Here is a 22,027-nt window from a genome sequence, read left to right as displayed (position 1 = left end):
AGTTTTTTAGTGACTAGGCTGCCACATGGACCTATATTGGGAGTGTTTTTCACCGGTGTTAACAATTGAGGAAGTCATTTTACCCGGTTTACGATTAAGGGATATGAATTAGATCTTATCAATCTTAGAAAGTTAAAGTGGACTTTTTCCATATTTGAATTAGATGGGCTGCTTGTTGGCCCGTCCCATCCTTAATTCTCCTTGATTTTTTGATGGCATTTTTTGTCTTCCAAGTTCCAACTCTTCCTCTCACGAGAGAGAGAGGGGTCCACCAACTCTATTAACCCAAGCACGCCATATTCGTGCTTCACCTCCTGTAACCGGAAGTAAGGGTCTGTTTAGTTCGTGAAAAGAAAAATTTTGCGTATCACACCGGATGTTTGATCGGATATCGAAAGAGGTTTTCGAACACGAATGAAAAAACTAATTTTATAACTCGCCTGAAAACCGCGAGACGGATGTGGATTACTGTAGCACTTATGGCTAATCATAGACTAATTAGGCTCAAAAGATTCGTCTCGCGATTCCCCCCTAACTGTGTAATTAGTTTTTAATCTATATTTGTTGCTCCATGCATATATCCAAAGATTTGATGTGATGTTTTTTTAAAAAAAATTGGTAACTAAACCAGGCCTAATTAGAAAGTTGTGTGTAGAATCTCCCACAGAATGACAGAACTTATATTCTCCGCCTGAATCATACAAAAGATAGGCTCCTGTGTTTTTTCAAGGACCAAAACACACAACTAATATACCGTGTGCTAGCAATCATCATCTAATTTATTTGAGGAATACAGCTTGAGTAATACGTACGGACAGATTACGAACACTTGACTTGTACCACATATGAGTATATAAATAGAACGAGTACATTAAAATGATATAAGCAAGCTATACATGTTGTCGCATCATATATTTATACTTACGTGGAGAAGAGAGAAGCGAAGAGAAAGAAAAAGCGGGCTATAGATTTATAGCTAACTACAACACGAACTCCAAAACTGCAAAACATATGTGAGAGAGAAATGTGAGGAAAATATTAATGATGTACTCCCTCCATTTCACAATGTAAGACTTTCTAGCATTGCCCACATTCATATAGAAGTCAATGAATCTAGACATATGAATGTAGGCAATACTGAAAAGTTTTACATTGTAAATGCCTAGATTCATTAACTTCTATATAAATATGGGTAATACTGTAAAGTCTTACATTGTAAAACGGAAGGGGTAGTATATATCTATTATTAACTATTGTATTAGTAGGTTATTAAGTTAGTTATAGATGATATATTAATTTTTAAAGCTACTATATTATTAAACTTGCTCTTAGAGTGACTTGAAAAAAAAAAAGGCACGCATGCACCGATGCACAACAATGGGGGTGCAAAATATATAAGTCGCCACTCTTATCCGAGCAATATGACATGAGCAACAAAAAAAAAAAAGGCAAAAGATAATCGCAAGTAGCCCTCTTCTTGTTAACCCGTCGGCCAGCATGCATGCATCCCGGCCTCCGGCGCCGGCGCCGCCCGCAGCATCGTCCAAAAACCGGCGGCTCGTCGGGCGCCCACCGGAACTCTGCTCCACGTAGTCGCGGTCACTGGCACCTGGGCCCGCCTTGCGCGGGCCGCCGCTGTCGGTGACAGATCCGGCCAGCCGGGCGCGTGCCCCGCGCGTGCTCCAGGGATCGCGGAGGTGTACGGCACGCGAGGCGGACGGTGGCGCGCGTGTCTTCCCCGTTGCCGGCTCGTGCCCCCCGGCGATTTTACCATTGTGCCCTTCTCACTAAATTAATCATGCATGCATGGCCATTTTAGTCCGTCCATTACGTAATCTGTTGTAATTAAGTCGTTAAACTGTTGTGAGATCCACTTCTATAAAAGAAACTGGTAAGCATATGTGCATCTTCACACAAGTTAACTATAAGCGGTAATTAAGCAAGCTAGTACTCAACATCGGAGCTGTGTAGATGATGATGTCTTCTTCGCAAACACCACTACGGATCGCCTTCGTTTTCCTCGTCATCCTCGCCGCGACTGATGCGCACAGCGACCACCGAACTCCGCCGCCGGCGTGCGGAGGCGCGGCCGTGGGAGGGGAATGCCACAGCGTGGCCAGGGCGCTCCGCCTGAAGCTGATCGCCATCCCGGCGATCCTCGCCGCCAGCGTGGCCGGTGTGTGCCTGCCGCTCTTCGCCCGGTCCGTGCCGGCGCTCCGCCCCGACGGCGGCCTCTTCGCCGTCGTGAAGGCGTTCGCGTCGGGCGTCATCCTCGGCACCGGCTACATGCACGTGCTCCCGGACTCGTTCAACGACCTCACCTCGCCGTGCCTGCCCAGGAAGCCATGGTCGGAGTTCCCATTCGCGGCGTTCGTCGCCATGCTCGCCGCCGTGTTCACGCTCATGGTGGACTCGCTCATGCTCACGTTCCACACGCGGGGCAGCAAGGGACGGGCCAGCAGCGCCGCCGCCGCCGCCGTCGCGCACCACGGCGACCACGGGCACTGTCACGCTCACGCGCTGGGGCAAGCAGACGTCGCTGCGCTGTCGACGACGGAGGCGGCGGATCAGGGCAGCGGCGACGTCGAGGCCGGTAACACCACCAAGGCGCAGCTTCTCAGGAATCGCGTCATTGTGCAGGTGACCACACGGCACACTTGCTGGCCATGAACGACACACACACACATACAGTGACACTCATGGCGAACTTTGCGTGTCAGGTTCTCGAGATGGGCATCGTGGTGCACTCGGTGGTGATCGGGCTGGGCATGGGGGCGTCGCAGAACGTGTGCACGATCCGGCCGCTGGTGGCGGCGCTGTGCTTCCACCAGATGTTCGAGGGGATGGGGCTCGGCGGCTGCATCCTGCAGGCGGGGTACGGCGGGAGGACGAGGTCGGCGCTGGTCTTCTTCTTCTCCACCACGACGCCGTTCGGGATCGCGCTCGGGCTCGCGCTGACCAGGGTGTACAGCGACAGCAGCCCGACGGCGCTGGTCGTCGTCGGCCTGCTCAACGCGGCGTCGGCGGGGCTGCTGCACTACATGGCGCTGGTGGAGCTCCTCGCCGCCGATTTCATGGGGCCCAAGCTGCAGGGCAACGTCCGCCTCCAGCTCGCCGCGTCCCTCGCCGTCCTCCTCGGCGCCGGCGGCATGTCCGTCATGGCCAAGTGGGCGTGAGCGTGACCGTGACCGGCGTCAGGGTCGAAGGTATGCATGAAGCCATGAAGTATAGGTGAAGGTGACACCGTATGTATACTGGCGTGGCGGCATATATATTGTACTAGCCTGATGACCTTCATGGGAGTGGGTTCATTACTTCATTACATTGTCGTATAAATGATTATGAAAAAAATTCAGTTAGATTAATACTGTAATAAAACACTCAACTGCAAGTTAAAAGTCAACTTTAACTAGTTATAACGAAAAAATAAATTAAACTACGACTAGTTAACATATATTCGCAATTAAATTTGTTTTTTTAGGGAGCATCTAAAAAACTGTCGCAAGTTTTTTGAGTCAAAAATTTTTTAGATGTAACTACAGTATAATTGAAGTGTAATTACAATACAACTACATTGCGACTGTATTATAATTGCACCATAATTATATTGTAACTACATCGTAACTACGATATAGCTTATATAAAACTTGTAGTCAACTATGATTTGGTTAGCTAGCATTGAGATCTTACTCATAACATGTGTGAAAATTTATTTCTCACATTTTTTTTTCCTTTATGCACAAACCTCGAGACAATCGATGGTCACAAATCTAAAAGTTTTGGAGGCAAAAAAAAAACTTATAAAAATTTTCTAGCAAATCCTTTTTCCATTGCAACTTATAGAAGTTAAATTTAACTTTGCATGTGTTTCTGAGTGATTTATCACATATTAATCTATCTTGTTTTTTTTTTTCAAATTTCTTTACAACCATTTGGATGACATATAAATAATGAGGGGATGTCCCCTCAAAAGTTTAAAATAATTTCTAGTATAGCTAGTACTGTAAAACCACTTGAGGCAGTATACGTTGATCTCCAAATGAAAATTCGCTCGTTGTAGAGTTGTACAGTTGTAAGTTGTACGTAGTTGGCACTTGTACGGTTACACGTGCCATTTTTTCTCTCCCTATCATTACTTACATACTCTATGCATATTCGTATCAATAGGATGTGCTCGTTTCAATCTTGAAATGTAATCCCTTGCTTGGCGGCTAGAAGGTTCTGCTGTACAGAGAAACATGTACTCCTCTTGTTCCGAAAAAAATAAATCTAATACTGGATGTGACATATTCTAGTACTAGGTTAGTTTTTATGGGACGGAGGAAGTATAGTGCTATCTGTGCCATGTCCAGCTCAACAGATTATTTTGGGCTGCGCTACCCCCACACTACGTTGCACGCATGGTGTAACACAAAGTTTGGCTAAGGCTATTGGGCTTCTTTAGTGCGGCCCATCACATCCCAGGAGGCCAGGGAGACCCATCAAAGTATCAAAACAGACAAAGGCAGTGTTTGTTCCCTTCAAACTTTCAAAAATTCTGTAACATCAAATGTTCGGACACATCTATGGAGCATTAAATATGGACGAAAAAAACAATTGCACAGTTTGCATGTAAACTATGAGACGAATCTTTTGAGCCTAATTACACCATGATTTGACAATGTGATGCTTCAGTAAATATTTATTAATGACGGATTAATCAGGTTTAATAAATTCGTCTCGCAGTTTATAGGCGGAATCTGTAATTTATTTTATTATTAGTCTATATTTAATACTTTAAATACGTATTTATATACTTAAAAAAAAATTGGCACACGAACTAAACTAAACGCGGCCCAGCCAAAGACGGCGCCGCAAGACGTTGGAATCGGCGAAGGTCATCCATTTCCGGCCATCCTCCTACCCTCCAGCAAGGAGGGAAGGACAAACTCGACAAGGATATCGCGCACGCGAACCGCGAAGCTGGGACAAATCTGGGCCGTTGATGCGTCGTCGTCGGAGAGAAGCAGATGCATGCTCCCCCAAGCTGCCACGCATTTCGTCGTCCCATTCCCAAAGCCAAAGTGCACCGAGAAATTCTCATTTCATTCAGATATTCGCTCGCTGTACTCCACTCATCCCTGCGCTCGCTCACCGCTCACCCTCCCCGCGCGCTGTGGCGAGTGTTGTTGTGTTCTGTCCTGTCGTGTCGTTTTCGCTCGAAACGATTGTTTCTTTTTGTTGTTTTTTTGGGCTCGCACGTGAGGTGAGGTGAGGTGAGAGCGAGGCCACCGGACGGACCACGTGCAACGTGCGCACCACGGCGCCGAGGCGGCGATTGAGGAGGATCGGATGATGTCGGCACTCGGCAATCTTGGCTCGAATCGGGATGGTGGTCCGCACTCCACCAGCGACTCTCTCTCTTCAGTTAATCGTGATGGATGGGTGGCTACGTGAGACCCTGTTTAGACGGGCCTAAAACTTTTAAGTCACTATCACATCGGATATTTGGACACTAATTATAAATATTGAACATAGACTATTAATAAAACACATCCATAATCTTAGACTAATTCGCGAGACGAATCTATTGAGCCTAATTAATCCATGATTAGCCTATGTGATGCTACAGTAAACATTCTTTAATTATGGATTAATTAGGTTTTAAAAATTTGTCTCGCAAATTAGCTTTCATTTATGTAATTAAATTTGTAAGTAATCTATATTTAATACTCTAAATAAGTGTCTAAATACAGGGACTAAAGTTAAGTCTATGGATCCAAACACCACCGATTCGATTACTTTGTGCTTATTGATACGGCTCTGTCTGAGCCTAAGCCTTAAGCCTTACACGGGTTGTCGCTCTATTAGTGTTAGGCTTGAGATATGGATAGGATGGGAAAGTGTGTGAACCCCCCCCTCCCCCACACGCAGAGAGGTAGGAGTATTGGTGTTAAGTTAAAGGCTTAAAGCCGGCGTATAAATGCTCATCAAAAGTATGTTCGTTTTAACCCGTGTTTCGTCCGATAATATCCCCTTTTTCATGTAGTAGTACGTACAACATTTTTTAGGATTAGATTCTACTCCATCTAGGAACTTCTTTATGAGAGGGCATGAAATTGGGTACTGTAGTACAGTAATTCAGTTGCTCCGCGTGCCTAACTGTTCACATCCTGTGGCACACGTTTGAGCCTTGTCACTATAGGATTAGGAGATGATACATGCAACAAGCCAAACCATGGAGTATGCTCCATCCGTTCATGTGGGGAAAAATGTTTTGATTTTAGCAAGTCTAACTCGAAAGATGTCCATCACTACTTGTACATTATACTAACATAGTATAACATATAAGTACATTTAGTGAATAAAACCATACTCCATCCATCTCAAAATATAACAACTTTTAGCTCTTAAGATTTGTCCTAAAATATAACCACTTATCCACCAACATTCTCTTCCCAACCAATCATAACCCTCCACCATTTACTTTTTCCACCTACCTTCACTGCACATCCAATCACAACCCTCCACCACTCATTTCTATCTACTTTCTTAATAACCGTGTCCAACTTCTTATATTTTAGGACGGGGGAGTACTATATTTGTTATTTGTTATGTTCATGCTTCAAAGTACTTACAGGCAATATTAATTTTTTAACCATAGAAAAAAAATATATATATTTTTATAAATTGCATCCTTCGTTCTACGAAAAACTGACCTTTTGAGATAAATCTACACAAGTATTTCTTTAGATTTATCTTTAAAAGTTATCTTTTATTTCAGGGACGAGTGAGTAAAGATCAAGTAGCAGTCCTACAAATTCTATAAAATTAAAACCACGTGTTGCAAAAAAAATAGAATAACGTAACTATAATGTACTTTAAGCCATACTCAAGTGCCTAATCATGTTGTACTGGGTACTATTCCTAATTCATTCGGTTTTCACTTCCTTTCGTACTGGAGGGGAGTATAGTCTTTCACCCAGTAAATTCTCCCCCACGACAGCTCACCCCTCCCAAAGTCAAGTCAAGGTCGTCGCCTCCCACCTCCTCCTCCGATCCGGCCGCCGCGGAGGCATGCGACCACACCACTGTACCACTACACCACCTCACTGACACGTGGGCCCCACACGCCACACACCACACCAGCAGCCAGTCATCGATCGAGTCGGCAGCAATCCCCAGCGCGCAGAAGAGGAGAGGAGAGAGTATTCCTCGCAGAAGAGACGACGACTCTTCCGCCGACGACGTCACCCCCGTGACGTGGGTTGCCCCGTCACGGCCTCGCATCACCACACCTCACCACCCCCCACGTTCTTGTTTCTTTCCCATCCGCGTATAGTAGACCACGGAGGCAGCAGAGCTGCAGAGGAGTAGCGAGAGAAAAATACACGCGCGAAATTTCCGGATAAGAGCAGCGCCGGCGGCGGATGTAGGCAGCGTTTGCTGTTGCTGTTTTTTTCCCTTTTTTTCCGTCTCGTTTTGCTCCCACTTCGCTGCTCCCGGATCCGCGTAGGGTTCTTGTGTCGTGTGGTGGGGTTATGACCCGCGGCGCTGCTCTGCTTTGCTCGATTTGCTGTGCTTGCCTTGGAGGTCGCCTGCTTGGCTGCTTTTGAGAGTGAGTGTGTGTGTGTGTGTTTTTTTTTATACCTCTTTTCTTTTTCTGGGAGAATTTCCCGTTCTTGGGTTTGGTCTTTTTTGCGAACCTTTGAACCCTTTCTTGTTGGATTCTGGGGGGAAGTTTATTTATGCTTAATTTGGCGGTTCTTGTTTTGTTTCGGGGAGTTTAGAAAATTTTTGAGGCTTTGATTCGTTTTGATTTTGGGTGGGGGGAATCTCGTCGTGCGAAAGGATTCGATCGGGAGAGCCTACCGGAGTTTGGATTCTCGCGTGCACCACCGCGAGAATTATGAGGGGAGAAGTGAGCTTCTAGCTAGCATCTAGAACCTTCTAGACTCTCCTCGCCATGGAGACGTCCACCATAAGCTTCTCCTCCTCGTCGCCGCCGTCCCCTCCGCCGCCGCAGCCGGCTCCGGGCGACATCGACGCCGTCAGCCTCGGCCGCCTCAGCAGGAACCTCGAGAACCTCCTCGACCCCGCCTTTCTCAACTGCGCCGACGCCGAGATCGTCCTCGCCTCCGGAGGCGGCGGCGCCGTCGTGGGCGTCCACCGCTGCATCCTCGCCGCCAGGAGCCGCTTCTTCTACGACCACTTCTCCTCCGCCCCCGCCCCCGCCCCCGCCACCGCCGGCGACAAGCCGCAGCTGGACCTCGACGGGCTGGTCCCCGGCGGGCGCCACATCGGCCGAGACGCCCTCGTCGCCGTTCTCGGCTACCTGTACACCGGCCGCCTCAGGTCGGCGCCCCCCGAGGCCGCCGCCTGCCTGGACGACGGCTGCAGCCACGACGCGTGCCGCCCGGCGATCGACTTCGTCGTCGAGTCCACGTACGCCGCCTCCGGCTTCCAGATCTCGGAGCTCGTCTCCCTCTTCCAGGTAATCAACTGTTACCCAAACGTGTTCTCTGCACTCATGATTCACTAGCAACTTCAGTTTCAGAAAATTTTTATTGCTGGATGGTGTTGTAAATTTCCTACAAATTAGCATGTGTTTGCAAACAATTCATCATTTTGTGTTGAATAAGTAGCTGAATAATTACAGACAAAAATAGGACTCCTCTAAGTCCTAACTATGGGGTTCTTATGTCGCAGCGCCGATTATCTGATTTTGTGAACAAAGCTTTGGCTGAGGACATACTGCCAATTCTTGTGGTTGCCTCCACCTGCCATCTTCCAGAGCTGCTAAATCAATGTATCCAGAGGGTTGCCAACTCGAACCTGGACAATCGTTACCTCGAGAAGCGGCTTCCGGATGATCTGTACGCCAAGCTGAAGGAGTTTCGCGTGCCTGATGAACCACACAGTGGCATTCTTGACCCTGAGCATGAGAAGAGGGTCAGAAACATCCACAAGGCCTTGGATTCCGATGATGTCGATCTTGTTGGCATGCTTCTGAAGGAGTCCCCGGTCACCTTGGATGATGCATTCGCCATACACTACGCTGCGGCATACTGTGAGCCAAAAGTGTTAGCAGAATTGCTGAAACTGGAATCTGCAAATGTGAACCTGAAGAACTCAAGTGGATACACGCCGCTCCACATGGCTTGCATGAGGCGAGAACCGGATATCATTGTTTCGCTTATAGAAAAGGGGGCCTCTGTTCTGGAAAGGACACAGGATGGACGTGATGCTCTTACCATCTGCAAGAGATTAACAAGGGAGAAAGACCGCAACGAGAAATCAGAAAAATGCAAGGAGAGAAGCAAGGCTTACTTGTGCATTGGCGTCTTACAGCAAGAAATAAAGAGGAGACCACAAATTTTGGAGGACCAGATGTCTGCAGAGGAGTCAATTGCTACACCTCTGCTGGTTGATAATTTTCACATGAGGCTACTAAACTTGGAGAATAGAGGTCAGCATATGTTTATCTTGGTTTGTCATTTTGAAGCTACGCTTGTTTGCAACAACTAATAGTTTTTCTTTCCATCTTTTACCATTCATTGATTATATCCTGGAATGTGTTTTGAGAAATTAGTGCTTTTTCCTTGTCTTCAATTTGCAAGCATATGTTCTGATGAGCTTAATTTGTTGCTGTATTCTCATTAACCTCAGTGGGCATAAGTTCTATCGGTACTAATATGCATATATTATCTACATCAAAGACTACTGAATGATTTGTTTCCTTTCTTTCTTTTTTTGTGATAGCAATATGATTCACTAACTTAATATGAAATGCAGCAGAAAAGAAGGAACCTAATTCAGTATCAGTTGGGATTACAATGTTGTAGTTTTTTCGCCTTTCCAGCTAGAGACTAGAATACACAATTCTGAAAATCATTCCTGAAGTATATTTCTGTGTCTATGCAGTTGCCTTTGCAAGAATATTTTTCCCTTCGGAAGCCAAACTTGTGATGCGCATAGCACAAGCTGACTCAACTCAAGAGTTTGCTGGTCTCACATCTGCTAATTTCAGTAAACTTAAGGAGGTTGACCTAAATGAGACCCCCACAATGCAAAACAGGAGGTTGCGAGAACGCCTTGATGCTTTGACAAAAACAGGTCATTTTTAACTCGTAATCGTGCATCTATATGGTTAATATTCTCCGGCATTTTGACAGATTAAGCTTCCAGAGTAACTCCTGTCCTCTGCTGTTACTAAATAAACTCCTGTATGTTCCAGTTGAACTCGGACGACGATACTTCCCACATTGTTCAGAAGTTCTCGACAAGTTCCTGAATGAAGAATCCACCGATTTGATCTTGCTTGAAAGTGGCACAGCAGAGGACCAGCAAACCAAGAGGATGCGCTTTTCTGAACTCAGAGAGGATGTACGGAAGGCCTTTACCAAAGATAAGGCAGCCGGCGCTGCAATATCTTCCTCAACATCTGCATCTTCATCACCAAGGTATGAGACAAAGTTAAGACCTGGCAACAAGAAAGGGAAGCTATCACGGTAATATCAGCAGTTAAGTCTAATCTGCAGTGTAGCTTCTGAAACATCATCATCTTCACCACCAATGCTTGATATACTTGATATAAAGGGGTAAACAGGGCCTTAGAAAGTGGAAGTTAATTATCATTGGTAATATCAGTAGTTAAGTCCAATCTGTTCGGCATGCTCAACTTCAGGAAAGGTGGAGAAGGAAAGTAGGGAGGTTGCTTTGACAAGTAGGGGTGCAATGGAATTCCAACTATTTATCCAAGAAAAGCAGCGAACATATCTACTACCAGTACGACTGTAGTGTGATTACTTGTAGTGGCTGTGATCTGACATGACGTACGGCATTGGCTTTTATTATGCTAAGAAGTTGGCAATGGTCAGTTTCACTTTCACAATGATTGTAGCCCTCTTGTATGTTTTAACCATTCAGGCCGTGTTTAGTTCACCCTCAACTACCCTAAACTTTCAACTTTCTATCACATCATATCACATAAAAAATTTTCCTACACGCATAAACTTTCAATTTTTTTTCCAAACTCCCAACTTTCCCCAAACTTCCAAATTTTTTCAGGAACTAAACACACCCTAGTTCAGTGCTGGTAGAGTATAATTTTTGGTACGAATTGACTTCCACTATGTCTGAAAATGTTTATGCGGTAACTTTAGCATTACTATATATATAACCGTATATTTAGTTCCTTTCTTTTCTACTTCCTCTGTTCTTAAAATATATACTAGCTACTTCTAGGCTCTAGCTATACAAATGACAATTGTAATATGGAGAACTTTTGGGACGGAGGTAGTACTATGGAGGGATCAGGGATGTGGCCCTAGTCTATTGCAAGGAAAACTGGAGTAGTAAGAATGTGAGTGTTAAACTGTTGATTTGGGCACTGATATTCTTCCCTTTAAACTGAACCAAATTCAGAATCAGATTAATACGATAATCAATGAATCGATTTTATGCATTTATATAATAAAATGTTTGCTAGTGGGACAAAGCAAAACACTAGACATTTGCATTGCAAAGAAGTCTGTCAGGTTAATAATTAAGGTGGTTTTACTAGTTTGCTCTTCTTACTGGACTAGCAAAATGCGTATGTTTTGCTGTGAGTAAAAGAAAATGTATAATAATATGTCATAGATAGAATATTTTTTAATCAAATATGTTAGTATTACTTTTTTAATATATATATATGGGTAAATTAATATATATATATATATGGTATCCACTTCATTCAAACAAATATTAGACTATTGCATAATATAGGAAAATTTTAGAGACTAATTTTGTAAAATTGTAAAAGTAGTAGTGATGGTGGCAGAATCACCACCATCACTATTGTATAGATTGTGAAAATGTGTCCTTGCTAATTTGAAGATACAATAGAGTACATTTGCACTAGAGAAACTACAAAATGTTTTCGGAACAAAAAAACTGTCCATTGTAAGCTGTGTTATCAAAACTAAACTAGTTAAACGGTTTCCTTTCGGGTCTCATCTCCTCAAATGATTGGTGTCACATGCTTGATCTGTGATACTAGAAACTACAGTGCATCTCTTTTCATCCATGCATGTGAGCTGTTCTTCCCTGTCCCCACAGCACTCGTGCAGCTCTGCAGGGCAAAGTACTCGGGTTGGCCTGAATCCAATGGATTAGTAGATTCGCCTAAACACTGCGCAGATAGCATCATCATCCGTCCTAGATTACTGTAGCTGCATGCTGACATGGTTCAATCATCAAGGAGAAGATACAGATGGATGGCACAGGATTGATGAGATGGCGACATGGCATAATAGCTACCCCTCCATAAAAAAAAAAAGACAAACTCTAGGTTTCCGTGTCCAATATTTCACTGTTTGTTTTATATGAAATTTTTTATAATTAGTATTTTTATTGTTGTTACATGAAAAACATGATTAATACTTTATGTGTGACTTATCTTTTTAATTTTTTTATAATTTCTTTTAAATAAGATGGACAATCAAACGTTGGACACGAAAACTCAAAGTTTGTCTTTTTTTTTCTTTTTTTGGACGGAGGGAATAGTTTCATTCTGTAATGCTGTGCGTGATACGTTGTACTCTCCAATCAGGAGTATATGTACAGCCAAGTACCAGCCAGGGCATTAGATACTCCCCAATCTCCATCTGGCTGGCTGTTTGATTGTGGTTGGTTCCATGTCCGTTTCACACGAGCACTTTGCACGGACTAGCATCATCGTCCTCGCCGCTGCAGTCGTTGGGCCTCACATGCTAATTACTAGTACTAGTTGCATCATTACTGAGGTTTCTCTGGCACAGCTATAGCTCTCTAATAAAATAGTTTCAGCTCCACTTAAAATAAAAACGAAGCTGGATGGAGTACTATCATAAAATAAACTAGATAGGTGGAGCTCGGTTTAGACTATTCCACAACTTCACTCCAGATCCAACACCTAGAGCTAAATTTAAGAGTTAGAGCTCTACCAAACAGGTCCTGAGAGGGGGCAGTACTCCGTACTACTCTACTCCATCCGTTTTTTATAAAATAAATTCATTTATCATCCATCCTATAGTACCAATAGAAACCAAAAAACTAAAATACTTTCATTTTTTTAAATCTCAATGAATTACTCTATATTTTATATATTCCTAATATATCTGTTTTTATATCTGTTGTAGTGATTAATGATTATTTAATAATAAATTTATTTTAAGATAAATGAGTGGGGTAGAAAATTGATATTATCGTTCTTGGAAAAACGGAAGGAGTAGTTGATAATGGGCTCTACTTGTGTGGGATGGGACTTCAAATGTGGTTCGTTGAAAGTGTTTGGGACGCATGCAAGTCAACCAATCTTTCTACTACTAGTTTTTTCATATGTCGACGGGACAAGCAATTGTATAATCTGTTTGGTTGGAGGGAGTTTCTAGAAGGGATTGAGAGTTTAAAGAGATGAGGCTATTAACTGTTTTGTTTGGTTGGAGGACATGGGAATTTTGGTGGGATGGGGATGAGGAATTGAGGAATGAACTCCCTCCTTTTCAATACCTGGGTAAGGGCACGTAATTGGGAGGGAATTCCTCCTTTACTTCGCCTAAACAAATCTCAGTCATCCGTTTTTATTAATGATCTAATCTCCAACTAAACTCCCTATTAATTTCCACCACCTCTACCAAACAAGAGACTGGGATGAAAAATCAAATTCCCATCTTAATCTCACCATCAATTCCCTCGTGTAAACTTTCAATCCCCTTAGTTCTTTTTTTTTTTCAGTTCCTTTTTTTCTGCCTTGCTCGCTCACGCCACGTACCAGTACGGGCCGGCCCTGCGGCCCACTTGCACGATCGTGTCCACGACACATGGCCCGCGGAAAATGGAATCGAGGGCTTGACTTCTTCCAATATGACCGCTGACTATCCATTAACGGTTCTATTTTTTTTCGGAATCGCTAGAATTGTGTCGACACATTTTCTCCTCCATCACAGTCGGCGTTTTGAAGCGTCCGATTTCCTTTGTCCCGTGCCAATGCGATCCTGTCCGTGCATATTGCTATGGCAGGCTAACGTTGCGGCTGCCAACATGATTAATTAAAGCTTAACGTCTTTATTAGGTCAAGGTTTTACACGTATGCATACTATACTTTATACAAATTTACACCCCACTTACACATGTAATTACTATGTAATTTTGAAACTTACAAATGTAAATACATGCTGACTATTTTTTGGTGAAAAATATGGCGCCATAAATATAGCTACTCCCTTTTTTTTATCGCACAAAGAACATGGGTGTGTTTACTTCACGTTAAAATTAAAAGTTTGATTGAAATTGGAACGATGTGATGGAAAAGTTGAAAGTTCGAAGAAAAAGTTTGGAACTAAACAAGGCCCATATAGTAGAATCGAAAACTTAAATTCTCTCTCCACTAAGATGATATAACAATTGTTTAGAGAATTTTTCTCTTGCTCTCAACTAAGGGAGCACTTGCATACACCATCGAAAACAGTGGGGATTGTCTACAGTACTGCTGATGCAGTAGCAGACAATGACGTGTGGGCGCTACTGTATCAGCAATACTGTAAAGGATGTGCATCCCATCGAAAATTTTAAAACTATTATATATCATCATTTTTTTTTAAAAAAGTCATATGACCGCATCCTATGCTACACTTTCTCAACTTCTCCTCCTCCATTTTTACGCGTGCACGCTTCCCGAACTATTAAATGATGTATTTTTTTAAAAAAGTAAATCTATAGGAAATTGCTTTAAAACTCATATTAATCAGTTTTTTTTTAGTTTTTTAAGCTAATACTTAACTAATCATAAGCTAATCCACCGCTCGGTTTTGCGTGTCGGAAGAAAGGGTTCCAATCTCCCCAAAAGAACACAGTCTACTTTAAATATTATTATATTTATATTTAAAGTCTTAATCTCAAATAAATCATATTTTAGCCACATCAAATATAAATTTTGACAGTTCTAATAGTAGAAACTTTGACAAATTAATTAGTTGGTATGCACGTACGGTGTAATACATGAAGGTTTGTATGTATGTGTTTTTTTTTTCCTCAATTAAGACATATCTTGTCTTGGCATAGTGTTTTCCTAATGCCCCTTCTACTGCCATCCTATTTTGTCAACTTCTTCCTAATAGTCATGTATTCCTTCTATTCTAACTTAGTACAATGATATGTTAATCATGTACTAGGTTGCCATATACTACCTCGTCTAGGTACTTAACTAAAAGTTGTCCGGATACATGTGGCGTGTATGGACAACTAGGTCATACAACTCACGTCCAACTGTGTCACATCCACCAATTATTGAACTTGTGTTCTTACCACGTTGGTCCAGGCAAGAGACAACCTATGCCTGTACTTGCTTTAATCGGATATAAGTTGTACATATGGTTCAGATGCACCATAAAGAGGGAGTAATATGTAAGTCATGTATAGACTTAAAAGAAAAAAATTATTATTATTATTATTATTATTTAAGAAGGCAAAAACTTGCCGCCTTTGTATTGATAGAGAAGGACAAACAAAAATTATTAACCGAAGTTTTGTAACCATGACTAGTCATGAAGGGAAAATTATTGCAAATTATCCGAGAGAGAGAAATCTACACGGTCATTATAACATGACGGCAGGAGGGAGAGAGAACCCAAGGAAAACCCACCAATACATCGATTCTGTCCATCTGATCCTAAATTAAAGCACACAAGGGGAACGATAATACTTCCTTTATTTTTTTCAACTAATCAACATGATATAAAAATGGAGGGCAGTAAATTTGGAGTGACTTAAATTTTCACGTTTGCACCTTTGGCCTAATACCATTTCTTCAGCATCCTATATATATTCTGTTTCAGAATAATTGTACATATGCTTAGGTGTAATTTCTTCGATGCCACTAAAAATTTCACCTAATCCCTTTTATACCACTAATGTCTTGTTGACATCTGGATCCACATGTCGTTGGGACTTAGGAGAATAGGCGACAAATAAGAGATTAAGTAAATTTTAGTAGCATAGTAGGAAATTATTCTGTTTGTTTCTATATATATATATCTTTTTCAGTCTTCAGGTAGAGCCACACAATCTGCACATTTTCTACTGTTGCTGGTAAGGAAGAGTGAGCAACAGTAGAAAAAGTGCAGACGACGTAGCGAGCATAAGTAGAATTTATTCTGTTTTACCGATAAGGGGTGAAGCTAGCCAACAATTCTTCAAGCCAAAGTCTCTCCACTAAAGATTTTTTTTCTAACTATGTTAAATATTTGAATTTTACATACACATTTAATAGGATTTACATAGAATTAGGAAGTCAGGCAAGAACTTTGCCTAGCTAGTCTTGGTTCCATCCATGCTAACATAGATGAATAAGGGCATTCCCAACCTAATGACTAGGATGGTGTCCATAGCATTAAATAAGTTGCCACCTAGGACAAAAAAAAATGATGTGTCAAGTGAATAAATGAGGAAAGAGAAGGAAACCATGTCTTGCATGAGACATGGTTTCTACATAACATCCAAGACATTATGTGAGATAAGTAGTATTAAATTGAAGTATGGAATAGTGGTGTTTGCATTAGAAGAGTAGTGTCTAGTACTAGTTTCTTGATAATGTGGAGTTTATGGAAACCATGTCTAGTGTTATGGGTTGGGACTGCTCTAATGAACGGAAAGAAAGTACGTAGTATATGGAGTATGTTTATTTGAGGAGAGATGGCTTAGCCATAATACACGAGACAGACAAGACTGGTATTAAATGTTGTAATGTCTCTATACATTGAATTTCGGCTGTTTTCAGGTTTCAATGTAGAGATGTACACTGTACAATGAGAACAATTAATTGTTTCGGCTATTGAACATGCATAACAGTTTTATGGCTATCATCAATTTTATTTTGTCCGGATATCCGTTGGAGTTGAGGTTATCTCAAACAGTTCAGGTCGAGCCATTTAACTAATCTTAAATCTTTATCTTTACTACTTAAAAAATTCTCGTAGTGGTGGTGGTGAGTCCTAAAAAACCAAAGGGTTAACAATCAAAGAAGAATGCTCTCACGGACATCAACGGATGAGATATCTCCCACGATCCACCCCTTCTCCTCTCCCCGATCGGCATTGCCCTCCCCGGCCCCCCATCCCCTCCTCCTCGCTGCGCCGCATCCCCATCCCCATCCCTATCCCGCCCAACTCGCGCCTCCTTCTCCGGTCGTCCTCCCTCCACATCGTGCCCCCCTCGCTCATCTTCGAGTTGCCCCCTCCCTCTCCATCGCGCCGCCTACCACCGATTCCCTGCCGCATCTGCCCGTTGCCCTCGCGCCCGGCCGCATCTGCTGCCCATCTCCTCCTGCCCTAGCCGCCCGCGCCTCCTCCATCCATGTCGGCGCTGCGGCTCTTCCCAACATCCTCAGCCGCCTCCCCAACTCAAAATCCCGTCTCAATCCACACCCCCAAATCCCGGCTTCCAATCACCCCATCCCGTGGCGGACATCGTTGGAGCGAGTGTTGTCGTCGTCGGATCATCGGGTTGACCTCTTCAATCATCTCCCCCTCTACCATCGCCAGCGGTGCCTCCCTCCACTACTGCCGCTTCGGCGTCGTGCTCGTGCCGCTTGGGAGCGGGTGTAGCGGCGGGGTCGGTGTCGGGTGGTCGCATGGTACAATCTTTGAGTGATTTTTTTTCAACATTTGTCTTATGTATATGCTGTATAGGATCTATGGACGCCTACCTTTTCCTGCAAATGTTACTTCTCCTTCATCCTTTGCAGAAGCACAACAAGGAGGAATTTTGTCATCAGCCACTAGATTGCTTATGTTAAGGGCATGGCGACCTGGAGGTGTACTGTGCCCATGTACTTTGCGTACGCAACTTACTCTAATGGAAATTTTGCTGTCATGTTCTTTTATGAGCTATTGCAAATTCTTAGCAACTGGATCCTGACTGTCAAATTCTTAGCAGCCCAGTTGGCGGCGACCCAAATCCCAGTGGTGGTGATCCTCACAGCGATGAATCCTTTTGGTGCTCATATGGGTTGTTTACCATCGATGGTATGCGAACTACCATCAAATTCACAAAATATGTGGCCACAAGTTCAGTTCTATCAGATACTAACTTACACCATGGCAACTGAAAGTCTAAAACACTCTAGGATTTTTAAGTTCATTAGCATTTAGTGGTCAACTTAGATGAACATTGTTCAGCTCCTAAGATTTGCTCTATGGACCATCTATGTGATCCTAATCCATGCGAGAATTGGGACTAATTAATTGATTGCTCCTGAACTGATCTTCAGAAAATACTCTACTGTTAGGTGTTAGATTCAGAAATGCTTTGCTTTTCTTTTTGTTGAAATTAGTTCCGATTTGAAGAAATCATGTTTGACTTTTAGTAATTGAATTTAGTGGCAGAGAAATTAGAATAATAACCTTGTTAACTACTTTTTCTCAGAAAGTATTTAGGCCCTTCATTAGTGTATTTGCAGACCTTGCTGAAACTATCAGTCCATACCTGCTGCAAGGAGAAAATGTTTCTGCCTTGCTGCCGATAGATGTTCTGTAATTATGCTCGACATTGGCTGTTAGGACTTGGTTTTTGATATGGTAAAAAATTTCTTCTTGTCACTAAAGTACTACTGAATTTAACTGCATGTTAGCTGTACACTATCAAATATTATATCACAACAAATGGTTTTTATAGCTACATGCATTCCACAGACATACTTACTTCAGTAGAAATGTGCCATGGCCATTTCCTTTTTTTCAAAATCTCATGTTTGTCATTTGGATTGCATCTCGAACCTTTTCATGGTCATGAATTGGTAACAACCGTTGATTAAGTTTTTGTCTGATGCTCTTAGCTAGAACATTTTGGACTAATACGAGGAAAACATATTTGAAAAAGTTGGCATTTTAGACAAGGGGATAATGATGAACCTTTTTTTTTTCTTTGTTGCATCTTCATTTAAAGTGTACGAAGGAAGCTAAAAACACATTTATGAAAACTGAGGCTTGCCTACTGAATGAAAAAAAAGGTCCATTCACATTATTCACCAATCAGTTTAGCAATTGGTTGTCACCCAGGATCGTCCCCTACAGTTCATACAGGACCCAATAGAAATTGAGCTTTCTGGTGACAAATTGAGGTATAAAAAGCATGTAGTTATCCTTCTTGTTAAGATAGTAGGTATAAGAAGCATATAGTTATTTATCTAATTAAGATAGTTCTGTTTCACTACCTGTATGATGGATGTTGAGGTTCCACACCAACATCCTTGATGTTATCAAAGAATAAAATAGTAAGAGGAACATTTATGGACTAAAGACGGAGGGCTGAATCTTAAACTTGCAGAGAATAGTAGCTAGGTCAATATACAGTAAAAAGAATCCAAATACTACTGGTTGTAACTTTTTTTGGAAGAAATTATGGCTCACGATATTGTTTTCAAGTTTAGGATTCAGAGAGATCAACACTTTATCTTTTTATCTTTTTATTCAGACGGAAAGTATGGCTTAAAATATTGGCTATACAACTTTGCAAGAGAGTTAAACTGGGTAGATTCAGAAAGAGAATGTAGCTACATTATTTTACCATTTATGCTCATGAAATTCATCTTGTTGCTGTTCAATGTACAATCCAGCAGATCAACAGCAGCGACAGTGATGACTTGCGTCGTCCCTGAAGACTGATGAAGAGCACAGCCTCCCCTATGAGAAGTAGGATGGCATCCCTGCTGTATTGACTATCACCGTCCTACCTATAGCCGCCTCACATCTTTGCCGTTACATTGAAGCCCTTCCACACGTCCTACTGCCCCCATCTATGAGCAGATCTGATTTTTTTTCCCTCAAATTTACTCATTGTGGTCGAGCTGTATTGTTCTTCTAGAGAAAAATTTCATTCTATCTGTGTTGATATTCTTTTCTGAAGTTCTCTTTCTATCTACTTGGTCACACCGAACGCCCAGGGAAAGATAAGCTCCAATCACTTGCTGTAGCAGCCCTGCTCCACCTGGTTACTTGTTTATGCCCACATGTTAATGGAATAGCCCTTTATCAATTTTTTATGTGGGCATATGTTATCTTCAAATATGTATTAAAGTGATTATATATAATTGTGGATGTTCTTAATTATTATTTTTCCAGACAATATGATAATTTTGCATTGTCTTAAATCTATTTTTATATGACTTGCACTGAATTTCCGCTCTGATTCTAAGAAAATTAATTTTACTTTCATGAAATTTAATGATTTATTAACCAAATATTATGCCACTGTTGCGTAGCACGGGCACGTTACTAGTTAATAAAAAATTAACAACCAAATGTATCAATTATCATTAATTAATTACTAATGATTAAGATTATTAGTAATGATGGATATTCTTAATTTCTTATCCGGCCAATTTGACCAATTTAACCGGATGAGCTCATCCAATATAATTAGTAGTTTTTTTATCTTATATACTCCAGTAGCGATTGTTTTGGCCACGGTACATGCCCAACAGTCCGACGACTATTACCAATGTTCTTGTTGGACGACAAACTGATTAAGGGCAAAGCCAATGCTTATGGTTCCATCAGTTATATATGTGGGACCCGCTATAAGTAAGCATTAGCTATGTCCATATCCACAATGGCTGTGCCTATGGGAGAAAATAAGCTAGGTCCCAATGGGTCCCACCGAAGGACAAAAAACCGAAGGATAAAAAAATCACTTCTTATCCTCCTGTGAAACTCTTTGCACAATAAAAATTCCCCGAAAGTACTAGCGTGAACAGCATATCACAAAAGTATTGTATTCTATAGTCTTTGTTGCCACACCATAAGGCTAATGCTCATTTTTGATGTCAGATTCTTATGGTCCACTTTTACAAAATGTTTAAGGTGATATACTGTAGAGTTATTTATTGCTTAAGGTCACTTTTAGCACACATTGTGGTTGCCCTAATGCGTGATCCAAGATAACCAATTCGGTGCACATTAATTAGTTTGGTGCGTACGTACCCTCTCACGACGAGGGAAACGAACTGGGATCTAATTATATTTCATCATGTCACATCGAACGTTTGAACACCTATATAGAGTGTTAAATATAGGCAAAAAATAACTAATTGCACATATTGCGACTAATTTGCGAGACGAATCTTTAGCCTAATTACTCCATGATTTGACAATGTGGTGCTACAGTAAACATTTGCTAATGGCAGATTAATTAGGCTTAACAAATTCATCTTGCGGTTTTACCGACGGATTCTGTAATTAGTTTTTTTTATTAGTGTCCGAACACCCCATGCGACGCTCTATATAATACCCGATGTGACACGCCAAAACTTTACACCCTGAATCTAAACATCCCCTAACTTCAATCGTGAAACTTATCCTTTAGAACACGTGATCAAATTTGAAAAAAAAATAAATAGAAAAAACACAATATTAGAATGTCATGGTTGATTAGAACTGGCATCTAAATTTGATCTTGAAACTTTTTACGGTGAACGTAAAAGGAAATCCATATATGCATAAATTAAAGAAAAACATACGAATTACTCCTGAACTATTAGATCAATCAAGTTACCCCATAAACTATGAAACCAGATATTCTACAGCCCGAACATTTCAAACCGGATTCATAACCCCCTAAACACTATTTTGGACGGTTTTGACTTAAGACGGTACATGTGGCAATCTAGTAAAACATAACATAGATCCACATGTCATGCCTCTTTCTTCCTTCTAAGCGGCGGAGGAGGACCTGGACCTATCGGTGGTGGTCAAATTCTAAGCGTTGCTCGCCGCTGCCGGTGAGGAGCTGCCCGTTGAATGGCCGTTGAACAGGAGGCACGACCTCGCCGGGTTTGACCACCCCACCCCATGATACCACAGCAACTCGACGGGGATGGTGCCGGCGAGCTCGTCCTACCCGAGCGACGCAGGCATGCGCGTCACCGTTGCCCAAGCGTTGTGGCCTCGCCGCTGAAGCATCTAGGTCCCCGGTATTAATTTTGGTAATTAATGACAAGCACTAATTGTGGACTAACCGTTGTCTTTGAGCT

General features: G+C 42.1%; 2 protein-coding genes and 1 long non-coding RNA gene across 3 annotated transcripts; all 3 read left to right on the top strand.

Moving 5' to 3' along the window:
* The first annotated feature begins 1,899 nt into the window (after window positions 1–1,899).
* LOC127768066 (fe(2+) transport protein 2) lies at window positions 1,900–3,456 on the top strand. The gene is made up of 2 exons (XM_052293582.1): window positions 1,900–2,640; window positions 2,721–3,456. The coding sequence occupies exons 1-2, from the start codon at window positions 1,972–1,974 to the stop codon at window positions 3,174–3,176; spliced, it is 1,125 nt and encodes a 374-aa protein (XP_052149542.1). The 5' UTR covers window positions 1,900–1,971; the 3' UTR covers window positions 3,177–3,456.
* Window positions 3,457–7,228: 3,772 nt separating this feature from the next.
* LOC127767779 (BTB/POZ domain and ankyrin repeat-containing protein NPR3) lies at window positions 7,229–12,429 on the top strand. The gene is made up of 4 exons (XM_052293221.1): window positions 7,229–8,473; window positions 8,689–9,448; window positions 9,904–10,095; window positions 10,217–12,429. Exons 1-4 carry the CDS (start codon window positions 7,946–7,948, stop codon window positions 10,492–10,494), a joined length of 1,758 nt encoding a protein of 585 aa, XP_052149181.1. The 5' UTR covers window positions 7,229–7,945; the 3' UTR covers window positions 10,495–12,429.
* Window positions 12,430–17,265: 4,836 nt separating this feature from the next.
* LOC127768585 (uncharacterized) lies at window positions 17,266–20,101 on the top strand. Its single transcript, XR_008016602.1, has 3 exons — window positions 17,266–17,836; window positions 17,935–18,023; window positions 19,616–20,101. It is a non-coding gene; the product is annotated as an uncharacterized LOC127768585 (long non-coding RNA).
* Window positions 20,102–22,027: the final 1,926 nt, after the last annotated feature.

This window comes from Oryza glaberrima, chromosome 3 (assembly GCF_000147395.1).
Source record: "Oryza glaberrima chromosome 3, OglaRS2, whole genome shotgun sequence".
In the NCBI taxonomy this organism is placed as follows: Eukaryota; Viridiplantae; Streptophyta; class Magnoliopsida; order Poales; family Poaceae; genus Oryza; species Oryza glaberrima.
This window is presented reverse-complemented; position numbering and strand designations above follow the sequence as displayed.

Coding starts and splice junctions, on each gene's coding strand:
- LOC127768066 (XM_052293582.1), top strand. CDS start 1,972: ATGATGATGTCTTCTTCGCAAACACCACTACGGATCGCCTTCGTTTTC. Junction 2,641..2,720: donor GGAATCGCGTCATTGTGCAG/GTGACCACACGG, acceptor TTTGCGTGTCAG/GTTCTCGAGATGGGCATCGT.
- LOC127767779 (XM_052293221.1), top strand. CDS start 7,946: ATGGAGACGTCCACCATAAGCTTCTCCTCCTCGTCGCCGCCGTCCCCT. Junction 8,474..8,688: donor AGCTCGTCTCCCTCTTCCAG/GTAATCAACTGT, acceptor CTTATGTCGCAG/CGCCGATTATCTGATTTTGT. Junction 10,096..10,216: donor TGATGCTTTGACAAAAACAG/GTCATTTTTAAC, acceptor TGTATGTTCCAG/TTGAACTCGGACGACGATAC.